The sequence below is a fragment of the Lytechinus variegatus genome, chromosome 7, assembly GCF_018143015.1.
Source record: "Lytechinus variegatus isolate NC3 chromosome 7, Lvar_3.0, whole genome shotgun sequence".
In the NCBI taxonomy this organism is placed as follows: Eukaryota; Metazoa; Echinodermata; class Echinoidea; order Temnopleuroida; family Toxopneustidae; genus Lytechinus; species Lytechinus variegatus.
In genome coordinates, this window is record NC_054746.1 from 38,059,262 (window position 1) to 38,083,952 (window position 24,691).

General features: G+C 33.4%; 1 protein-coding gene across 1 annotated transcript; it reads left to right on the top strand.

Annotated features, from left to right (window-relative positions):
- The first annotated feature begins 1,815 nt into the window (after nucleotides 1-1,815).
- Nucleotides 1,816-24,278, top strand: LOC121419212 (thioredoxin domain-containing protein 16-like). The gene is made up of 18 exons (XM_041613569.1): nucleotides 1,816-2,063; nucleotides 4,241-4,326; nucleotides 5,496-5,569; nucleotides 7,330-7,404; nucleotides 8,740-8,861; nucleotides 9,388-9,484; nucleotides 10,606-10,762; nucleotides 11,531-11,691; nucleotides 12,300-12,384; nucleotides 13,330-13,483; nucleotides 15,223-15,378; nucleotides 16,158-16,401; nucleotides 17,048-17,187; nucleotides 17,669-17,753; nucleotides 19,066-19,210; nucleotides 19,900-20,063; nucleotides 20,726-20,928; nucleotides 22,314-24,278. Exons 1-18 carry the CDS (start codon nucleotides 1,916-1,918, stop codon nucleotides 22,544-22,546), a joined length of 2,529 nt encoding a protein of 842 aa, XP_041469503.1. The 5' UTR covers nucleotides 1,816-1,915; the 3' UTR covers nucleotides 22,547-24,278.
- The last annotated feature ends 413 nt before the right edge of the window (nucleotides 24,279-24,691 follow it).

Below are 24,691 nucleotides of genomic sequence, written 5' to 3' on the forward strand. Positions count from 1 at the left end.
ATTCAATCATTCATTCATACATTGATTGATTGATTGATTGATTAATTGATTGGTTGGTTGGTTGGTTGAGGGAGTGAGTGAGTGTTTGATTGATTGATTGATTGATTGATTAATTGATTGATTTATTGATTGATTGATTGATTGATGATTGAATAATTGATTGATTGGTTGGTTGGTCTTTTTGATTGGATGATCCACTGATTACTTTACTTGCTAGCTTACTTTATTTATTGAAACTCTGAATGAAAAAGATAGACTGACTGATTGATTGGTTGCCTGTTTTATTGAATGATAATTGATTAATCAATATTGATTGACTGCATAACTGATTAATTATTAAAATTAATGTATATATTAATTGATAGACTGACCATTGATTGATTGATTGATTGAATGATTGATTGATTGATTGATTGATTGATCTTTTTATTAATTGATTGATCGATTGATTGGTTGGTTGATTGATTGTACACGTTCGTGTCAATATGTATATTCATTTATTTCTATCATTTGGGTGAAAATATGAGATAAAAGAGCATTGTAGAGAGATGTTATGCACAAACATAGACGCTGAGACGCAAGCACACACGTATTCTAGGCTCTTGAATGAAAAGAAATAGGGAACTAAAGAGAGTTTCTTTTTTAACTTTTGATGAAAAGTATACTCAATCTGTTTAATGCCACCCCCTAAAAAATATATCATTATTTTCGGGTTCGAGGGAATTGTAATAATTATAAAGCGAAAATTAGCATTTAGAGCAGATCTACAATATTTTTACAATCCTGAATTGGATAGTCATCAGGAGGATAGACATAGACTACAATATTAAAAAAATCCCTGTACAGCAAGAGTGGAGAAAAAAAGGATGATAAAAATTCACATTCTTCTCGCTCGCTATCTATGCATATCTAATAACGGAGATATTATGGCTCTTCGCTTCAACCACCATTAACCATGTTCACTGTTGTGTTTAGTAACATACGCACCCTGTTCATCATTGCAAAAAGGCCTTGAAATATTTCGTTTATAGGTCTGAATATTAAGCATGTTAAGCACGCAGTTTCGATCACATTAGGCTTATTTGAGTACAAATGAGATGGTTTCCTCTTAATGAATTCTTACAAAGAGTCCTTAAATTTTCAGGATTTCCAGATCGATATAAATAAACAAAATTTCTAATCGGGCTAGTTGTTTAAATATAAATTTATATTTAGAAAAATAATATAAATGTCGCTTTTCAGGTCTACATATAATTAAAGCTGATTAGGCTTATTGGAGATCCATAATCAGGTTATATAGGTCCATGGATACATGATAGTAATTTATCTTTAAAAAATTCACTCGCTAGTGCTTTACTCTTGCAATAACAGGCCTATATGTATTTAAACTTGTAAGATGTATCTATTTTTTTTCGAACTACGGTCTTAAGAACTACCCCCCCCCCCAAAAAAAAAAAAAACATTCAGCTCTTAATTCGACCGGCCAATAGGGGGCCTCGGGGAGATGTGGATTTTTAAAAAGTGATTTTACCCCCCCCCCCCTAGCTCCCCCTCCTCTTACATGCAAAAGCTGGATTGTCCCCTCAATGACCGTTTTCTTGTGATTTTAGACAGTGCAGGCCTATTTATATGCCTTCATCATTCTTGACAGTGATATCCAGAATCAACGCGATTAAATTAGTGTACCAGGAATTGTGAAGATGTATAATTTTATCGTAAACAATAATAATAGCCACGCCCACATAGTGCACATTTCCCACCATATGGTACTTCCCCCTTTTGTCTCTGATAAGCTGCGCTAGGCTTCATCGCGCCCTAGCTAGCTCCCTACCGCTATAGCTCGCCTAGCGCTCGCTCGGCCGGTCTCTTCCTCCATCTTCATCTCTCTGTTCTTGTCGAATGTCGTGATAGAACGATGGCTGGCAGCTCAGCTTTCCTGTTTTTCTCATTTTTATCTATATTTGCTATTTCCACTTCTAGTGAGTTCTACAATCCTGTTAGTTCTCAGGCGTTCAACGATGTCAAGAAATCGAAAGAGATTGTCGCCATTTCATTCATAAGAAGTAAGTAACCGGTGTAGAGAATGGAATCTCCAGGCCACTGTAACGACCCGAGCTCTGCCGCGAGCTTCGCCAAGGCTATGGCCGTAGCTGTGTTGTGCAGAACTTTGTGGCAAATTCAACCATATGTGTAATCAGTAAAAATATGCTGTATCATGGGGGGACCTAAAGCTATTCAGTTTGTTTGCAAACAATAAAAACTATGCCAATTTTTATTTTTGAACAAATGATCTTTCACTAGGCCTAATTCATTTAAAACATTCTAAAGAACATTAACCAAGAAGAAAATATCACAAAACTCACGAAAACCCCTTTGGTTTTCCGAACACCTCTTGATTTCACCGCCCGATGTAGAAGGGGTCCTAAATACACACTCGATTTATCATGCAAAAAATTAGTATTTCCTGTGCCTCAATTTCTAAAATATGTTCATATCATTAGGCCTATATAGGATAATAGGCCTATTAAATTAAAGAGAAATTCCAGTAGTTGCATTAAACACTGATTTCATGAGAAAGTCTGTAAAACCAGGCTTAATTGTCAGTATATCATCGAGGATGAAGATCTGGTACAATTACATAAACTGAACTTTGTGAAATCTTGAAATCTATGCTGAAAAACGTTCACACTGAAGATCACCAACACAGATAGGAACACGTGGGACAGTGTATTATTATTGCTGGAATAAAGACCAGACGGAAGTGACCGAATCCGCGCTTATTTTGCTTATTTCTCAGCAATTACACAGTTTCTCCCAGAACCCTTTGGCACATATTTTTTATTCATACAAACAGACACCTGGGTGGTCATTATATTAGATTCTGTAAAAAGTCATTTTGAGATCGTTACCAAAACTGGAATTTATCTTTAAAAGCGAATATAATCTAAATCCAAAAATTCCAAACAGTTATGGGTTAATTTTCTCTGCATTTAGAAATTTACTGCAGCCTCTGAAGGAATATTGAATAGGGATCATTCGTCACTCTGCAGTCACAGTTCCACACACAGAGTGCGCATTTGTCATTAAAAACTACAAGTACTGTGCGATGAGTTGTGCATAGCTTTAGGGCCCCATACCATACATCTATGGAAGGAATTTTATTCAAAGTAGACTAAATCTAGTCTTGCAGCTTTTGAATGAAAGTTAAACCTTCATATCAATCTAATTCTATTCTAGCCTTTTCATCATTTTTCCAAGAATGCTTCAAATAGATCTAGAATAGATCTGCTTTCTTGGAAAAAGAATGGCACTCCAAATTTTGAAATAGCTGTCATGACATTGGTATGATAGTTTGTTTTAAATGAAAATCCCCTCTGTATTATCTGTTGAGTAAACGGGTCAAAATGAATAATTGGTACACATTACCTTGTGTTTAGATGCATGAAAGTTATTTTTATAAATGTGTTATATAATGATTATTTGTGTGTATTCATTGATAAAATGATTACCTCTGTTAGTGAACCATTAGACAGTCACAATCCCATTGGCTACAATGTACATCAGATGATGTTATGCTTACTAACTTTTTAATGAATTTTGTGAAAATATTGGTTTAGTTTTATTTGGAAATGAAAATAACAAGAAGTTGAAACATCCATAGAGGTTCTAGGGGGAAATTCTTAAGAGTTATGCGAGTAATATTTTATGAACTGTTTAGCACTAGTTAGCAGGTGTGTCTGGTAATATAATTGATTCAACATAATATTTTCACTTATCAAAAGTGAAGTGTCACATGTACCCGGTGGAGCCGAAATTGCTATTCCATTTAAAATACTTTGCTCTGGGCTTTGCTAAGTCAATGTTTACAAAACACTGGGCAAACTAATGTACAACCCATCTAATACTAGACAAAAGCTTTCCCCTCAGACTGTTTCTAGCTGTAGTTACATAAAAGATTCTCCAGAACAGATGGTTATTTCTGTCTTCAGGGCACTCTTCCACCAAAGTGTTGGGAATATTAGACCTCATTGGCAGGTTGCTCATTGGGGATAATTAATCCATGTTGTAAGATTGTGTAGATACATGTATCAAAGTGTAATCTACATGTATGACTGTTCTAAATTCAAAAGAAAGGGTAATTTTATGTATAAGTTTCTTTTATCTTACACATTTATGTTGATTCAGTCAGTGACCACCTTCAAACATATTTCCTGTTCTTCTTAATTTCCATCTATTTTAGCTACGCCACCGTACTCTGAAAGCTTTCAAAGTCATTTTAGTGAGGCTGGTGATTACCTAGAGGACTATGGAGTCTTCCTTGGAACGGTTAGTGCAAAATAGTACAACATTCAGCTGATTGGGTTTACGTATATTATTAGATGTTCATTAAGAAAGTGAATTACTTCATTAAAGGGATGGTCCGGGCTGAAAGTATTTATAATTAAATAAATAGAGTAGAATTCACTAAGCAAAATGCCAAAATTCCATCAAAATCGTTAAAAATTATCAAAGTTATTGAATTTTAAAGTTTTGCAACATTTTGTGAAAACAGTCGCCATAAATATTCATTAGGTGGGCTGATGATGTCACATCTCCACTTGTTCTTTTGTATTTTATTATATGAAATTAGGTTTATTCAAATTTTTCCCCCAAGAACTAGAAAAATTAGATTGACATCTGATTTGGTGCATTAGATATTTATTGCTGCAACTTATTTCATTGTAAGGGAGACATATTATTCACACAAGTATGAAATAATGAAAGAAAATATGATTTTATGTAATAACATAAGAAAACGGAAAGTGGAGATGTGACATCATCAGCCCACCTAATGAATATTCATGACCACTGTTTTTACAAAATATTGCTAAACTTTAAACTTCAATAACTTTATTATTTGTTATCCGATTTTGATGAAATTTTCGGCATATTGCTCAGTGAATTCTACTTTATGTATTAAGATATAAATATTTTCAGCCCGGACCATCCCTTTAAACCAGGGAATTCCCTGTTTAAACTGTCATAATTGTTATGTTACAAACATATTTGAAGCCAACATAGGAGTGTCACCAAAATAAACTTTGTTCATCCATGTATGTATTTATATGTAAAATTCAGGTAATTGGAATTCAATATAAAGTGTATTTCAGAATGAAAATAGTCAAAAGAATAGCCCACATACAACAACAACAAAATTTCCCTTCAACTGATATTTGTTCCCTACAAAAGATCAACAAATTGAATAAAACTACATCTAAACAGGAAAGCAAATTTGAAAGGCATTGGCCTAGCAGGAAGTGAAAGTTGTAAGAGGGCATTGTATTGATAAAATATAATTTGTACTGTGCTAAGAGCATGAATGGGTTGATGTTTTTTTTCTACTGCATACCATTTTTTCTCCATAGGTCTAAGCATGTATATGCCTAAAGTTTTATACATTGGGTTTTACTTTACCCAACAAGGTTAATTCTCTTTGTTTATCTCCAATTCATCAGGTGAACTGTTTGTCAGATCCTGAACCTGATTATTGTCTTCGATCAGATGCTACAGAGAACCTATACATTTTCAGGTACACAATCCAATTCATTTAAACTACAATTATTTGAAACTATCATGTCTCAGTCATGATCTTTTAACATATTCATTGTTCTTTTCTAAATAGAATATTAGATTTGAGAACTTTGAATAAGGAATTACATTATCAATGGAAATGGTCATACTGTATGAAAAAAACCATTGCTGTTAATGGTAACTACCATATGGTGACTTTGCTCAACCACCATATCGAAATCAAGGTTCGCATCAAAATTATCTATACATATTAAATTTCATGATGCATTGTACAATTACAAGGTTATTGACTAGTGATTCATTGTTTATCTTCTCAACATAAAACATCAAATTTATAAAGAAAATGTTAATTTATAAAGGAAATTAAAATCATGTCAAGAAACTGGGCTATTCCTCTTTCAATCATGCTCCATTCCATCAACTATCTTTTCTGAAATCTCTATTTTACAAGTTCCAATCGTTTTGAGATTGGATAAGAATATCTTTCCACTATCTATTTGTATTGTACACGTTCCAATCATTTTTATGCTTTATAAGAATATCAAATATCTTTTCTAAAATTTTTATTGTACGTGTTCCGATCATTTTTATGCTGTATCAAATATCTTTTCTGAAATTTCCATTGTATGTGTTTTTATAATTTTTATAATGTATAAGAATATCATCTATCTTTTTTGAAGTTTCTATTGTATGTGTTCCAATCATTTTGAGACTGGATAAGAATATCAACAAAAAGGAAATCTGGGAGCCGTTTCACAAAGAGTTAAGTAGGACTTAAAGTCATGCTTAAGTGTGCATATGATATTGGACATGTACCCTTAAAATTATCTGAAAAATAATAATAAAAACTTGAATTTATTATTGATTTTAAGTCACACTTAATCTTTGTGAAACCTCTCCTGAACTGCAATGATGAATTGAGGAATGAGGTGTAAGATTAATATATCTGTGCAGCAGACTTCTTTTATGCTGGTATCTTGTACCATTAGATCTGGATGGAATTTCATTGTGATCCTCTGTAATGATTGAGTGAAAACATATGGGACTACCCGCAGATATAATTACAGAGTATGAAATATGGACAAAAAAATATCCTACATTTGAATTCCACCAAGAAAAAAGTGCAGAAGTTGAAAATGCATGCTAACATATGTGTTAATTTTTGAAATTAAAAGATATTTCATCTGTTCTGTGTCATGCCATTCATTTCCAAATGGGCTATAAACATGAAGCAACTTGAATGGATTTGAATCGAGATTAGGAGATGCTTCGAAAAGCTTTTAAAAATGTTTTTAAAAAAGTTGATAAAATAAACACCAGAATGCAGAAAGTGGAATGATTGATCTGACTGTATATTTTTTAAATTGAATATCATGTTGGTATTGAACAAATGAATAATGATGAATTATTCTAGTCACTAATATATCACTTTGTTTGATAGATCTTTTAGGATTTGTCATAGATTCTACAGGTTTATAGTTAAATCAGGATTTGTTGTCACACTTGTCAGTCCTTTGTGACATGAATAGATACAGTACACAAATGCATAAATTTGATTTTTGGGTATGTCTGCTAAGTACATGTTTTTTGGGTGATATAAGATCTGTTGTATCATGACCATCTTAGGAAACAGGTAATGCAAGTTGTTTTAGTCATTTGTACTTTTACTGAAAATACAGCTGTCTCATTCTAGCTGTTATAATGCAAGTCACAATGAATATATTCAGTCATATGTTTGTGTTTTTTTATTGTTTCCAGACATGGAAATTTCCTCATCACCTTGGCCTATGATACTCTCTTCGATGTCGATTCTATTGTTTCTAATATTCTCCAGTAAGTACTGAAAGTAATTATTAAATTAGAAGCATTTGGATATGTTCAAGAGGCAGGTGTAATTTTATTTTTGAAGTTACACTTGAATTTACAAATGGCTGGAATATCTTATCTTTGTATTTTCTATTTAATTTACAGTTGAAGACTAAGCTAAATTTCTTTATTTTTATTGTCTCACCTGCATAGCAGAGTGAGACTATAGGCGCCGCTTTTCCGACAGCGGCGGCGGTGTCAACATCAAATCTTAACCTGAGGTTAAGTTTTTGAAATGACATCATAACATAGAAAGTATATGGACCTAGTTCATGAAACTTGGCCATAAGGTTAATCAAGTATTACTGAACATCCTATTAGAGTTTCATGTCACATGACCAAGGTCAAAGGTCATTTTATTTTAGGGTCAATGAACTTAGACCATGTTAGGGGAATCAACATCAAAATCTTAACCTGAGGTTAAGTTTATGAAATGTCATCATAACTTAGAAAATATATGGACCTAGTTCATTAAACTTGGACATAAGGTTAATCAAGTATCACCAAACATCCTGCATGAGTTTCACGTCACAAGGTCAAAGGTCATTTAGGGTCAATGAACTTTGGCCGATTTAGGGGTGTCTGTTGAACTGCAATCAAAACTTTAAAAGTTTTTGGATCTGAACATCCTGTGCAACTTTCAGGTCACATGATCAAGGTCAAAGGTCATTTAGGGTCAATGAACTTTGGCCGAATTGGGGGTATTTGTTTAATTACCATCCTAACTTTAAAAGTATGTTGGTCTAGTTCATAAATCTTGGACATAAGAGTAATCAAGTATCACTGAACATCCTGTGCGCATTTTAGGTCACATGACCAAGGTCAAAGGTCAATGAACTTTGGCCATAATGGGGGTATCTGTTGAATTACCATCATAACTTCCCAAGTTTCTTGATCTGACTTTTGAAACTTGGACATAAGAGTAATCAAGTATCACTGAACATCCTGTGCAAGTTTCAGGTCACATGATCAAGGTCAAAGGTCATGTGAGGTCAATGACCTTTGGCCACATTGGGGGTATTTGTTGAATTACCATCCTATCTCTTTAAAGTGCATTGGTCTAGTTCATAAAACGTGGAAATAAGAGTAACCAAGTATCACTGAACATCTTGTGCGAGTTATAGTAGTTTTCAAAGTCAGCACTGCTGCTATGTTGAATCGCGTGATGCAGGTGAGACGGCCAGAGGCATTCCACTTGTTAAAGTTTATGTTTGTCTATTGTACAAGATGATGAAATTTCATTTGAAATTTATAAAAAAAAGTCGATATCTATGAAACGCTTTGATAATCCTTTTAACACAGCCTTGTTCTCCTGATTGATGTGCCCATCATTGGAGAACCATCTAGTCTTCTTGAGAAGCAAGATAGATATAAGGGAAAGAAGGACATTATCATGGGTTATGTCCCAGCTGTTGGAACTGCAGGTATTTAAATCACATTGATTATAAATCAAAACTTGTACTTTATATATTTAGCTTTATGTTGTGACTCTTGAAGTGTACCTGTACCTCAAAAAGATATAATACTGCTTTTAGAGTATCAATGTAGAAAAATTACAATACATCATATGATAAGTCAATGGTTAAGGATGGCTAATGATCATAGAGGAAATAAAAAAATATCATTTTGGAGCTATGCATAATATATCACTTTGTGAGTCCTAGTATTTATGAATGCTGTAATCTGATTAATCAATTATTTTGAGAGACGGTTCTGTATTTACTAAAATAAATTTGTAAGTGAAGCTCTAATATTATTATATTCAGATGCACTTTCTAACTATAGAGGCAGGTTTTTATTTAGATTTGAAGATAGTTAGTGATGGAGAGCTTCTCTTATGTCACTTTGTCAAAAATTTACTTGGTTAGAAAAAACATTAAATAGGTAGTATGAGCCTGTATCACCTGTTTGATGTTTAGCTGTTGTTATTTTTTTATTTTGATATTTCAGCTGATCGAGCATTCATGGAGGTGGCCTTTGCTCACAGACACAAATATGAGTTCATTCTAACGACTAATAGATATCTTTTGGAAGAAGAACAAGAAAAGTAAGAAAGAATTTCATGTTTTTGTGTTTGTATTTTGTGAAGCATTTCATTTACTGGTGTAAGAGATTAAACCTACATGTACACAACATTTTTGAGGCTTTGTTTATTTTTGGGTGCATTGGGAATAAAGGTGCTGCAACTGGGCATGAAAGACTTCCTTAAAATCTGATAATTCTTTAATGGCTTGAAAAATATTTGGTTGTTTTCCCTGAGTCATAATTTTATCATGTCCATCTCTATCTTTAATTTAGAATATGAGGAGCAAATGGGGTTTTTTTAGGGTGTAAATTTTTTTTGTCATTGATATATGGAATTGGGCTATATTTGATAATGTGCCAAGCCACCCTCAAATAAGCCATTTCTTAATTATTTTAAAGGAACTGTTTGCAAATGACCTTTCTTTTTTCAATTGCTTGATTAATTGGTAATTTGTTATACTTTAAGTAAGATAACAGGCATATTTTGAAATAATATGAATAATCATGTTCATCTTAGTGTTATAAAAGCACTATTCAGGTTTACAGCCAATGATCTTCATCTGCGCTTGTTGTACGAAAAGGCTTTTCCTTTGCAAAAATACTACCTTGGATATCAAAAATTATAGAGTGAAGCAAAGGTTCAGAATTTCTTTAACACAGATGTATGAAACCTTTAGAACACTAAGTTTTTCTGTTTATTTATCATGCTTGAGTAAAAGCATCTGATCGATTTCACTGCTCTATGATGCAATGACAAAGGTGAAACTCTTGTTGGCTTGAAAAGTTTTTCATATGAATTTATAGCAATAGCATTTATTCCGTTGGAATTGGACATGAAAATTGTGAATTTCTACAATACTCACTTGGTATGGTGGATTTAATAGCGGCAGGACATGATAACAAATTTGACCGGGGGAGCGTTTCATCAATATTTTCATCCGACAAGTTGTCAGATCTGACATCTTTCCATGATTTTGATTGGCTGAGAGACTGTCGGATAAATTGGGACTTGTCGGATAAAACGTCTGACAAGTCCTTTCATGAAACGCCCCCCTGGAATTTCATTACACCAGTCTCATTTGAGTAGCTTTATGATCATACTTATCACTTGTTTAATCATTGTTATTTTGGACCTGTTTGCAGTAAACCTAATTTGGATCAGTTACCAGACTCAGTTGTTGGCATAAGCCAATGCAGCAATGCACAGTCACATCAGGATTGTATGTGGATCAAGTATCATGGACCAGTCACACTAGAAAGTCTCTCTATCCTTATGCTAAATCTAATACTACCTGACTTGGTATGTTTTTTTGTTCATTTTTAGGTACACTGTATAACACAATACTTAAAGCAAGCAAGCATTTATTTTAAAGTTTCATATTTCTTTTAATTTGGGTAACTGACTTTTTACTTTTATTTACTGTCTGTCCGACATTATCTGTGATGAGATGCAGCATACACTTTTAATAAGGTGCCTTTAAACTTGTTAGCTCTTTCTTGCTCTGGTTCGTGAGCAGTAAAGTAGATAAATTACTTTGGTGAATGGCATTGGTTTGTATATTTGTTTTTAAAATGGACCCAAAGTTCTTTAACAGAAATTATTTTTACTGTACGTCTTCACTTTGTTCTTCCTCTGCAAATATAACATCAGATTTGCATTGATTTCTTATTTCTATATCATACTGGGTTGATAACATGTGCCTTGTTTTCATTTATTCTGTATCAGCCATTATTATAGTAATTCTAGTTCTTTGAGGTATTTCACATGGTTCCATTACATTTGCTCCAGCGACAATTACTCTTCACTATTAAATTCCACATACTACTCGAATGACCAACTTCAACCCTTGGTTTAACACTCTACCCTACCCTAAACCTAACATAAACCCCTATTGCAACCTTTAGACAAAATTAAGCCTGGAGCAATTGTCGCAGGAGCAACTGTCTTGTCACCATTTTACAGACACTTCTAATGTGAAATGAAATTACTTGAATTAATCATTTTTTTTATGCATTCTGCATTAATTTGTTACACAAGTCTTTATATTAACCAATGTATTCTTTTCAGAATGACGTCCCTGAGGGAGGGCAATCAAATATGTACAAGGAACATGGTGTACCTTCTCTCTATGCTATAACTGATTCAACCAATCATGAACGAGCTTTATCTCTCATCTTAGATGTGAAAGATGAGTACCTGGGAAACCTAGGATTTACTGTTGTTAATAGGTAAGTTCTTGTTAGTTCGTGAATTGAAAGTTTGTTTGATAAAGAAGAAAAATATAAGAAAAAAATTAAAGTAGGTTTGGTGGAAGTCCATCATAGCATTTCAGTTTTCACTCTATTCTAACTTGGCTTTTTCAGATCAATTTTCTATGGAACCCCCTTCCCCCCTTTTTTTTAATATTAGCCACAAACGGTCCGATGATAAATTTTACACAGACAGACCACATGTTAACATTTTTGCTACGTTTCAGTATTGAATTTAATGAGATGGATTTCTATTTTTATTACTATTTTATTGTATTTGAATATTAAACTTGGTACCGGTACCAAAAGATTCAACATTGGAAGTGGCATAGGGTGCTTGCACAGCAACTGCATATTATCATACAATTGTTACATGTCTGTCGGTAGCTCCCCTATATTTGATGTGATAATAATATAATAGATTGGACATGTTGTGCACTATGGAATACTCTCATAATTTACTTTGAAACCGTAATTCATTTCAGTATCTATGTGAAATACAAGTGAGGATTTTATATTATTAAGAAATATACATTTTTCGTTCCTGACATGACAGAAGGTACTCATTTCTAATTTTATTTCAAAAGGGCTGATGTAACAGACAGTAATTTGCTTGCGGATTTGGAAGGAGAATGTATCCCAGCATGCTTTGTGCTTCAAAGTCATGATAAGGTGTGTGGATTTGTTTTGATTAAAAGTATCGTAATTTTGTATAATTGTGATTTGTCAACGATTTCTAGATGGCATATTTTTAGAACTCTATTCATATTAGCAATGGTATGTACTGTGATTATCACAATGATAATGGTAATGATAATAACAATGTGATTATGATGTTTCAAATTCATTTACATCCTCATGATCAGACCTCATCTCTAAAAAACAAATAAGATACAGTACATAGAGATGGAACCAATGAAATAATAATAAAGTAAAACAGCAATGACAATTGTGAAATTTCAACAAAATTTGCATACCGTGAGGAATAGGATATGAGGGAGTAGCCAAAAACCATTGGCCTATCATGGCTACTCCCTGATTAAAATTCATTACCGAAGATTTTCCAATCAACTTTCTGTTGCAAGAAACAAAGATTCAAAAATCAACAAAATCAGCAAAATATTTTTAAATTAGATTAAACAACAAAAATGAATACAAAAACCTATAATATATAAATGTAACAGACAAGCTTATTCATTGAGTACAATAATAAGTGTGATTATTTAAAGGTGTGATTTAGATTTCATTTCTGTTGAATTAAGAGAAGGACATCGTTTAATTTAATGGTGATAATGGTAGTGACAAAAAAAAGAGGAAGAGAAAAATAAATGGGACAATATGGCCTTATTGTACAGTTTTAATGTACTTTCATTCAGTGTATCAATAAAATAACATAAAGTACAAGCAAAATTTAGAAAAAAAAACAAATATAATAGGTGATTGAAGTCATTGATATGTGACAAAATATACAATCAAGAGGATGAGGGAACTTGCAGGGACAGTCACATCCTTAAGATCAAAGTGATTTACAGTAATATTATGAGTTGTTAATTAGAAGAAAATACCACAAAATATGCACAATGATATACAACTTTGATTAATATTGTGTTATTTTAGGTCATTAATGGTGGAGGTGTCAATGATGCATCTGGACTGAAAGCATTTCTCAAGGCAAACATCCAGCATGTCTTCAGTTATCTGTACCCAAATCAAGATGAGAGTGATGATGAGAAAGACGTTGGAACGCACTATGTTGAAGATTACATTCCTGGTAAGAATCACCTGAATGGAAGTACAGTCCGACCTCTCTTATCTGGACACGTTGGGACCATCACCAATCCAGATAAGGGATTTATCCAGATCTGGGAGACCCAATATATAATACACGCAGCTGCATCCTCGATAGTAGCTCACGTAATCTATTTAGTGGGCATACACAGACAGTATTCACTGCAGTGTCAGTGCAAATTATACTATTTTTACGGAAATAAAATTGATTGGTGGCCAAAACTGTTGGATAATTTACCTGCTCAAGTGATTGAGGTATAAATTGAGCATACCTCGAAAGAAAGAGAGTGAATGACTCGCTGAATCTAAGTTTTTCAATTAGATCATCGCGGCGGCTATCGCAGCTTCGCAATGTCAGCCATTGTTACACTGACTGTAGGCTTAAACATGATAGATGGCGCTGTCCGTTTTGAGGCCTAGCGTTAGCTAGTGAGACATGTGTTGTTTTTCCCAGGAAACAAAAATAGAACGTGATGAAATGTTTGCACTGCGCCCCAATTTCTTGGAAAATTATCCTGCCTAAGTTCTTTCGGTGATTGGGGTGAGATATTTTCATGAAAAATAATGTTGTTTTAGGTATACTATATTGGAAAATATATGGAATCAAAGGGAGTTTGCGTATAGGATTGAGTTTAGATTGCAATCTCATTTACTCACGTATACTAACGTTAGATTGAATTGATAAAATAAAACATAAATAAAAAATCTCGGCAAGTGTGCGTCCGGATAATAGAAAGATCCGGATAAGGGGAGGCTGGATAATAGAGGTCGGACTGTAGTTGACTTTAATAACAAGGGTAATGCAGATGGTATTCTAAATATTGTTTTGACTTTTGTTGTGAGTTTTATTCTGACTTATTTGATATACATTAGTCTTTAATAGGACACAAATCATTTAAGTCATTCTCAATCAAGGAAAATTGGGAACATAATTTGAGAATGAATCTCAGCATACATTTAAGCCTGTACCTGAGATAACTAGGGATAGGGTAGGTGAAAATATCGTCGGCCTTATGCCAAAAGGGCCTTAACCCGATTTTAGGGGTTCTGAATATTTTATAATAAATTTAACACATTTCATGTAAAACTTAATAACTTAACACGTTTATCGAAATTGGCTTCAAAAGCAAAAAAACGACCACAAACTTTTAATTATTAGAGAGGCCAAAACCTTTAAACGCCATTATCTCGGAATGGCCAAAAGCAGTTAAGGCCCTTTTGGCATAAGGCCGACGATATGTCTATTGTGCCGAACTTATTCTGTGTTCAACGAATTAAAAGACTATGTTTGCCAGTTCATTCACCCACGCCGATTATGATCAGTTTACAAAGGAAGAGAATATGTGTCTATTAGTCCTTGCTTCTAAATGACAAATTATTATTACATGACAAGAGAAACTTGAACCTTTGTTAAGTGCTAATTTGAAGACATAGTATAGTTACATGTACCAAGGATATCCAGCTACTGATGGTATATAAGTATTTCTTCATTGAAATGAACAACTGTGCCCTAAGTTTTTTTTTTTTTGTAAATTTGCATGTACAGTAAAATGAAGTTGCTGTATTCAGATATTTTGTTCATGAATCATCCACAGTATTTGATTTGAACATGATATATTTTATCAGATGACCAGTGTAATTAAATATCTGAAAACACTGTTTTTCTGATGTATTAAGTGCAGTTTTCAAAAATGGAATATGCTATATTATGAATGTTTGCAGATCAGGAGCGTCAGGACGATCTTGTCCAAGAAGCTACTAGTCATTCGCGTCTTGCGTTTGAACGTAAGAAATACATCACCCCTGCTCTGACTGATAAGACCTTTCCCAAGTTTACTGGTCAATCTCATCTAACCAGTGTTCTCTTCACAATGGAATGTAAGTATCCCATCTTATTTATGTCATTGAGCGATTTTAAGTTCAGTGTTGGTGTTGAGAATATGAATCGGGTTGCTGATTCTAGCTTCAACAAGAACAATTTTCTGATCGTACTGTTCACTTTTTAGCAAAGTTGATGGAAATAATGAAATGAATTAGAACTCCAAACACAATGTTTTAATAAAAGCTAAACAGTTTAATATTTCAAATGCAATGTTAAATTCTAAACAATGTTAAAAGCTAAACACATTTTGATTGTGACGCTATCATCAGGTTCATTTTAGGTTCATTGTTGTGGATAGTGCTACTTTCTAGTGGATACAAACACAAGTTTTGAGCACTTTTCTTGAAATCCTCATTGACCATAGAGATGATAACTGTCCTTGCTGCATTGAAAGCTGCAATGAGAAATCATAATGTAGGGGTGACAAAGTCTCATATCTCAAAATGGTAAAATGTTCAAAATTGAAAAAAATACATGGCTGCCATAAGACTATTTGATGGAATAGATTTTTTTAAATAAATAATTGAGGTTTTGACTCATTGCTATTTGATGCATTATCTAATCATTACAAAAAAAAACCATTAGGAAGTATGATTTTTTTTACCCCAGTGAAGTTTATTTTCTAGTAATATGAATGAAAGAAAAGGTTTATTAGTACGTATTTTTTTTTTATTTATATTATGTTTCAATCAGTTATTATTGGATGAATGATGTAGAGACTGTTCATGTTTGTATAGTAAATGATTCAACTGTTTTTATTTATTTCTTCATTCAGGGAATCCAAGATCTCTTGCATTCTTGGATTCATTTGATTCAGCAGCAGAGAGCATCATGTCATTCTTCTCTACTGAAAGTCAAGAACCCCCTCTTGGAAGAGTGGAATGCTCCAACTGGCCTGATGTGTGTGATAAGAACAATGTGACGGTCTATCCCACTGTCAAGATGTATAGGGAGCAATCTGATATAGCTACCTATGGAGGGATTCTGGATGAGAGCAATGTTTTGAAAAGTTACCTATTGTGAGTACCATGGTTATTGTTGAAATTTACCAGAATTTTTGCAACATACAAGGCATTTCCATTATTTCTCTTACAACATGATTCATTTACTTGAGTTCAGAGTAATTTATAACAATTTTTAACATAATGTTTCAGATATTTATATGCTTATGATAGCCAAACCTTCATAGGAATATGCAAAGATTTTCACTCTTGAGGATAAAAGACACATAGCATGCATAATACCCCCATTGAAGTACAAGTAGCGGTAGTATAATAGCATCTGAAGACCATATAAAATTGCTACCTGTTCATTATGCTTAGTGATACCCTACACCATAAATAGTCCCAATTTGTACTAGGTGTATTTGTACTATGGGACATTGCATGATTACATCAGATCAGTGCTGCCAGTGTTCTGGGGTATGTGTTTCTGGTAGAAATGGGCAGATCATACAGTCTGCTTTATCATTTATACTTGCCTCCACCTAACTGGGTCATTCATAACAAAAATAATAATTGTCTGAACCATGATTTGACATGCAGCTACACTTCTGGGTACAGCTTCTGTGGCATTTTGTTAAGACCCTACTCACATAAATTGATATAAAAAAAATCTGAAATCAGGTACAATCCATTACAATCTATTTGAATAATTATATATCAGGTACAAGCTGTCTAATCCAGTGGATCTAAAAGATCTAGATGAGGTTGGAAAAGCTACAAAAGGCATCTTTCCAGCTCCATGGGTCAAAGATCACATGACCAGCCTTACGTTGGCTGTCATACCAGATGGATTCAAACAGGGTAATTATCTGCTTTATGTCTCCATCTTTAAAGTTTCTTCTTTGTTGGACGTATGCTCACAGTGTATGCATTTCCTGGCTATTACTCAATAAACTGAAGTGTAACCAACTGATATACATTTGCTACATCAAGTCTTCAGTTTCTCTAGTCCACATTCTCCTGAAGTGTATCGTAAAAGTGATTATAATTAAACTTGCTTGTATAGCACTTATCACTTTATATATCATAGGTCTCTAAGAGCTCTACAATAATGCAGAATAAATTCCCTGACTTAAGCAGGGCAGCTGTTACCTACTTCAATTCAGATATCATTGGATTTCACAAAAGATGAACTCAGCGCTGGAATATTTTCAAGCCTAATATATATATAAAATGGTGCTTGATTTTAAGACTGATTAATCCAGCATTCCAGTCAATCTATTTTTATGTTTTCTGCTGACATTGCATTTCTGACACCTCTCTCTCTCTTATATCATAACAGAGAAGGCCATCTTTCAGCAAGTAGCAGAAGAGCTTAGGGGAGAATATTTGTTTGGATTGTGCACCTCACACTGTGCTCAAGAAGTGTAAGTTATATTTCAGTTTCCTAAAAAAAAAATGAGTAATTGTGAAATGTAGGACAAAGTGAAAAGTGTATTCTTTATTACCTTTTTAGATCAACCATTTTTGTTTAGTGAATTAATTTTGATGTATTTTGAATACATTGTAATTATGTCTCATATGTCTGTTTTACCCTTTATTGGATTATACATGTGATTGCTCATGGAAGAATAAGCTCATCCTCTTTAATAAGAATATCAAGTTAATGTGGGACTGTCCTCTAAGAAGATACATCGCACAGTGGGGTTCCTTTTATAGACTTCTGTACTGTAATTAAGTTCTGATATATGTACTCGAAGTAGGCACATGATCTTCCATAAGAAATTAATGGGAGTCTCGACAGGCTCTGCATTCTTCAATATACTGATGAGGATGATGATGATGATGATAAAACAAGTTTAATAAAATATGTTGTGAAGGTTGATGTAAATTTTTGTTGCTATTTGATCTATATCAGGAAATGAGAATGTTTAGCTAGAATAGAGATACCAACCCTCCCGATTCCATTGTAACATTTTTTTATGATGTAAACATGCTTATTTAACACAAATTTCTGTCATGTTTATGTTAACATGCTTTATTTCTTCAATGCCAACTCCCTTGATCAATTTAAGACCTTGCTAAAGACCCACAGTTTTAATGTCTAGATATCAGTTATGGGGAGGTCTATATGGAGGTGCACAACTTTATTGCGTCTCGTTTGTTTCTTTAAATTTTGTTTTTAATACATGGTATAGTTGATAGGCAGAAAACTGAGCCCTTAGAAACACCTAAATTAAGCGCCCTGCAAATGTAATTATAATTATGTTATTAACATGTCAACTGCTGCAAAATAAGGCTCATATTGCTCCAGAAAGCATCTAGCACTCAAAAGCTTCCAGGACCCTGACCACAAAAGTCAAATGCTCCATGCTCTTGATGAATGCTACATGTACGTGTAAATAATTTGATGTCACAAATCCTCCCTGATTCCAAAAACAAGAAGTTGCAATCTCTCTTTTAGGATTCTGCAGTCATTAATAGCAACATATTCGCTTTGGAAGTAGTGAAGAATAGAGTTGACAAATATTTATCATTCTATTGGATATATGATATAAGACTACATGATAAAAATGTTGCATTTTTGGTACCAGCAACCATGAACTATTTCAGTAGTTCAGAGCTCAAGTTGATTTATTCAATGTCGTTAGTGCATATGAAATTTACTTCTTTGACCTGATGGCAATGAACTAAGATACTTTCATTTTATCAAGGATGCACTGGTTCATTTTTTTCCAGGCAAAGCTCTTTCCCAGACCAGGCAAAACCTTCAATCACTGTCATGAAATGGAATGACCCTGAGGAACCCCAGCAGAAGTTCATAGAGGGGTCTACATTTCAAGATCTTGTGGCTTTTATAAAACAAGCTAGTCTCCCTTTACTGGTGAGTATTCAAACTTAAAAGACAGACCATTAGAGTTATTTCTTCACCAGCCTCTACCCCTTTCCTAAAGTGCTTTATTGTAAGAAGAAATAATTATTTTTCATCAGACTTATTGAGTCTACGGATTAGGATTCACTTCTGCATATATCATTTTCAAATTGAGCATATTTAGTTCACATTTCTATGTGATATATTTAAGATATCAATAGATAATGTAAAATATCCTTAAAAACAGACATACTCAGGCTTTTCAACATGCACTCATCAGAGCTTAAGTATGTCTGTTTTTAGGCTAGTTTACAATTTTGCAGCACCAGAAATTTATTTAAATAAGAAAATTTAAAACAAAAGTTCCTCTACCAAATATTCATTCAGCATCAGTGACAAGCTTCTTTTTTTTATCAAAGTGCAATATTCCAAGTTGGATAAGATTTAAGAGATGATGAATTGTAATTTGAAGATTTGATATACAATTTAAAGTACAATTAAATCACATGTAATCAAGTGATTAGGACCACTTTGTTGTTTTCCTGTAATTAAAGGATATATATTGTCATATTAGTTTAGAATCTTTAGAATCTTGAGCATTCAGACACATTATACTTTAGAACTGTACTGTAAAGTTTCTTTAAAAGTTACTATCATAGATAATTGAAAGTATTCATAATATTCAATGTATTTGGTTTTAGCCTGAACTGACAGCATCGAGCATGCCCATCTATCTAGCGAGACACAAGCCTTTTGTCATCCTCTTCCATGCTGGTAATGAAATCTCAGAGGTTGCTGCACAGTCAATGAAGCAGATAGCAAACACAAAATATGGTCACCAGTACACCTTGTGTCAGATGGATATGTAAGTATATTGCAGTTGTTTCTAATGATGGTAGTACTTGGTTCTGTACTACGTCAGAACATATCCTCCTGGTTAACAAGAGTTTTAGAATGAGTAGTCAAGTAGTCATTAATTTTTTTTTTGACAGACAAGGGGGAGGAGGTGATGCATTTGTAATGCTCTTGAATTATATCATTGCATAGTAGTCAAATGTGTTGATGTGCAAAGTTGGCAATTAGCATTCCATTAAGGTGGTCTAACTTAACCATTGCTTTTTAGTATACCATCCAATGATGTCCATGTATAGGAGATTAAAAAAAAAAACTTGAAATGTATAATGTATCTTTATTTGCACAAGTGCAGTGTAATGTTTCATCATATACTAGACAATGTTACTGAGCTTTATTACCCCATATCAGAATGGGGCTTTCATGATGAGATCCACAATCCACGTATTAACTAAATCCATGGGTTGTCGTGAATTTGTTTTGTGGAATTTTATATTTATATGGCAATTTCCTTGTGAAGAAAATGCTAAATTTCAATATTTTTTCTTTTTTTTCCAGTTGTAGTTGTTATTTGCATTTTCCAATTCACCGTCACATATATTCATAAATGGTATGAGAGAGTTTGACTTGTCTATATAGTTGTTTAACTCAATTTAATCTGTTCACCCTTGACAGTACTGATGAGGAATCTATAGGATCTCAAACTCTGACCACGTATGGTTTCTTACCAACCCCTGAACAAGCAACCATAGCCATCTTAGATCATGCATTGGGTGAAGTGTGTCGCTGTCCCCATGGAAACGCTCCTTCTGAGACCGCTCTCACTGCCTGGCTAGAAGTATCACTTGAAAGCCCCAAGCAATGTTCCGAGGCAAGAGGTGAGTTGTATTTCATTATGCCATCTTTAATAATTGATAAGGAGCATGAATTGTAGTAGCTCATAAAATGCACATCTACTCTAACTCTGCATAAGTCCATGTTGATGTTTATCATGACATTATTCAACAAAATAGCATCTGTATATTTTACAAGGTGTGCTCTACCCAAGTGTACGTATAAGGAGGTAATATTTCTGCAATGGTTGTTTATTCAATGATGATGGATGATTTTTAAACAAGTTTTCATTGTTTTCTGAGGTCCATCATCCAAGTTCCAAACCTGAGTGCCATATTATCTGCCTTCTAAGATTCTATGGATGCCTTTAGTGTCATATACCTACATTTGTAGGAGCTTATTTATGTGAAGTATTTCAGTATTTGTGGCTCATTCGACCTCAGATTACCCATTGCCATGCCGTGTTTCTGTTTATTTTTTATTTGTAATGAATACACATATCAATCAAACTTTGAAGTGATGGATTAATCAAGTGCATCAGTTTCTTTAATTTCTCTATCTCGAGGATTCCATTTTGATATTATTTTTCAAGACCATTCAAATATAGTTCCTAAGTGGTTCCCTCTTTAAAGGACAAGTCCACCCCAACAAAAACTTGATTTGAATAAAAAGAGAAAAATTCAGCAAGCATAACACTGAAAATTTCATCAAAATCAAATGTTAAATAAGTAAAATAAGAAAGTGATGTTTTAAAGTTTTGCTTCATTTCACAAAGCAGTTATATGCACATCTCGGTCGGTATGCAAATGAGGGAACTGATGACATCACTTACTCGCTATTTTCTTTGTATTTTATTATACGAAGTGTGAAATATTTTGATTTTCTCGTCATTGTCATGTGAAATGAGGTTTCATTCCTCCCTGAACACGTGGAATTCCATTATTTTAACATTTTGTGCTTCAGGCAAGGAGGTCCTAATCATCAAATTCGTAAAAATTCAAAAAATTGTATAATTCAAACAATAAAAAAACAAAAGGAATAGTGGGTGAGTGACATCATTGACTCTCTCATTGGGATGTAACTGGCTCGTTCGTATAACTATTTTGTTAAAAATAAGCGAAACTTTGTAATGTCATAACTTTCTTATTTTACATCCGATTTTGATGAAATTTTCAGCATTGTGCTTGTCTGATTTTTCTCTATTGATTCAAATCAACATTTTTCTGAGGTGGACTTGGCCTTTAAAATTCAATGAAGAGGAACACTTATGAGAGCTTCCTACAGATATCTTGGGTTTCTTCTAATGATAGTTCCATCTGAAGAGTGTGCTCTTACGGAAATATTTTAGGTACATGTATTCCCACAGCAGTAGTTCCTGAAGAGTGTCCTAAACATAACTGGTTAATACCTCTTTCTTTTTGTCTTGTAGCCTTGATGAATCGTGAGTGGAAGCCTTTAGTTCCTCCATATGATTTCCTCAAGTTTATGGAAGATGAACAACATATAGCAGGTGGCCGTAGAGGTCTTGGGAGTTACCAAGATGATATGAATGAAGGAACAGATGAAAAAGAAGAGAAACCAGCAGGAGGTGCAGAAGATAGTATGAAAGTTAATGTAGCAATGAATGAAAATAAACATTCTCATAGTCATGTTGAGCTTTAATGTTTATTTCTCTCAAAGAAACGACATATTTATTCAGAAAGGGGTGGGTATTAAAGTCATTAATGACTTGTATGGAGTTCCGACGTTCGAATAACATTGAATTCAATAGAAGATATTTTTAAGTTTGCACATGTAATGAGATTGAAATAATTGAGAAACCTTTTGTGGTTCTTCATCCTAAAGTTGATTATCTATTAATTTGTCTCAATCATTTGCCATTAATTTTTAGTTTATTTCAGATTTGTGTAACGGGGGGAGGGAGTTATTTATTTATCCTTGAAATGAAAATCTTTTCAACTAGCTGTTTGAACCAGTTACCCTCTGAACATTCCTGTTTTAACACTTGAATTATTCATACTATCATTAATAGAGTCTGTTCTTGTGAAACTTAAAGAAGCATTGGTGTATTTATGTTATGGTAGTCATTTATGTGTATGCCATTTAGATGGTATCTCTGGTGTGTCATTTTAAAAGCATCTCTATTAAGAATTGCAATTTGGTGTTTGATGTTTATTTCAGTTTATGAAATATGTATGCCCATTGTGGTCACAACATTATGGTAATATTTATAATACCATTTTGATAGGCAAGTATTTTGTAGTAAGCTTTTTTTTAATTACGTGTATTTAAATTCTCCATTTCTAAATTTTTGGTGGAATGTGTTACGTTATTTTCAGAGGTTGAAATTTTGCTACCATTTTTAAGTCATTCATTTTGAATTTGGCTAAGAAAGATTTTTCTTTTACTATTAGGCCTAAGTATGCAGTTTATGTGTGCTATTTTTGTATTGTATTTATTCCTTTAATACATCAACATTATCATAGTATTACTGAAATCATGAATAAGAAATTTATGAAATTTCTTGATATTTGTGTATAATTGATGCACAAATTCTTCAAGGTAATATTGAGTCTGCTGTTGAGGGATATACTGTATAGGAACAATAATTCTGACAATTTTTCAAATTAAAGCTCACAAAATCTATTCCTCCTGATATCCCTATGCATGGTGAATTAAAACACACTACTAGTATTAATAATATCTTTCCATCCCAAAAAAGAGAACATTGTCTGCTGTTTACAGATGGTCTTTTAAACCTTATTAAACAAAGCCAATACTCAATGTCAATGTAGTTGTATTTCTCATCACCCATGCATTTCTATTTACAAGTGACAATGGGAGTGAGTGTATAATGTAACCTTGCCTTTATGTTGGTCAATTGTAGAAACTTGCACTTGTTTGTATATTTATGGTTTATGAACAATGTATTTTTTCTGATGTAAAAATAGATTTGTTTTGCAACTTAGATGATCAAAATTTTGTGACACATTTTAAAGTTAAATGGATAACTAGAGAGGTCTTAAATTTTTTAGGAATTCCAATTTATTCTGTTTTACCTTTATCTAAAAACTTAGTTGCAATAACGTTTATTTGCACAGTTCAATTGCTTTTACCGGTACATTGGTAGATTGTATGGTCTCAAACTCTCAATGTAACAGCTGTAACACAAAGCACTAGAAAAAAAAAGTGAAATGAAGTATGTATTAATGTACAGTGCATCCCAGAAAAGTGATATATTTATTTTGTTTAGATTATGTTTTTACCTGGTGCAACTTTCCTCTTCATCAGTGAGTAAACACAGTTGAAGGAGTTTGAAGAAGCTCTTTAAGAAAATAACTTAAGAATAAAATGTTCTGTTTCTTGACAATTTTGCTTGAATTCCATAATTGTATTTGAAAGAAAAAAATGTTCACACGTTTCACATATCGTCGCACGCACCACGAATCGTCCTCTCTGTTACGTTGCCCACTGTGGCGTAAATAATTAACTTCAATGAAATATAAAGATACGGGATGAAACTTTGGAACCTGAACTTTTTAATGAAGACACTGGTAAATAATTTGCTCTCCTTGTAGGTGCACTTGTTGCTGGTTTTTAAAAGAACTTTTCTTTAAATGCGTTTTCTGCAAAAGTTATTTTCACATCAAAGTGCGCAGAGAGGACGGTTCGTGGTGCGCGCGACGATATTTAAAAGTTTTTGTTACAGAATGCAATCATTGAAAATACAAACAAGATTTTAAAGAAACAGGTACAGAACTTTGAGACATGATTTTCCTTTTGAATTCAGATACTGTTTGCCAAATG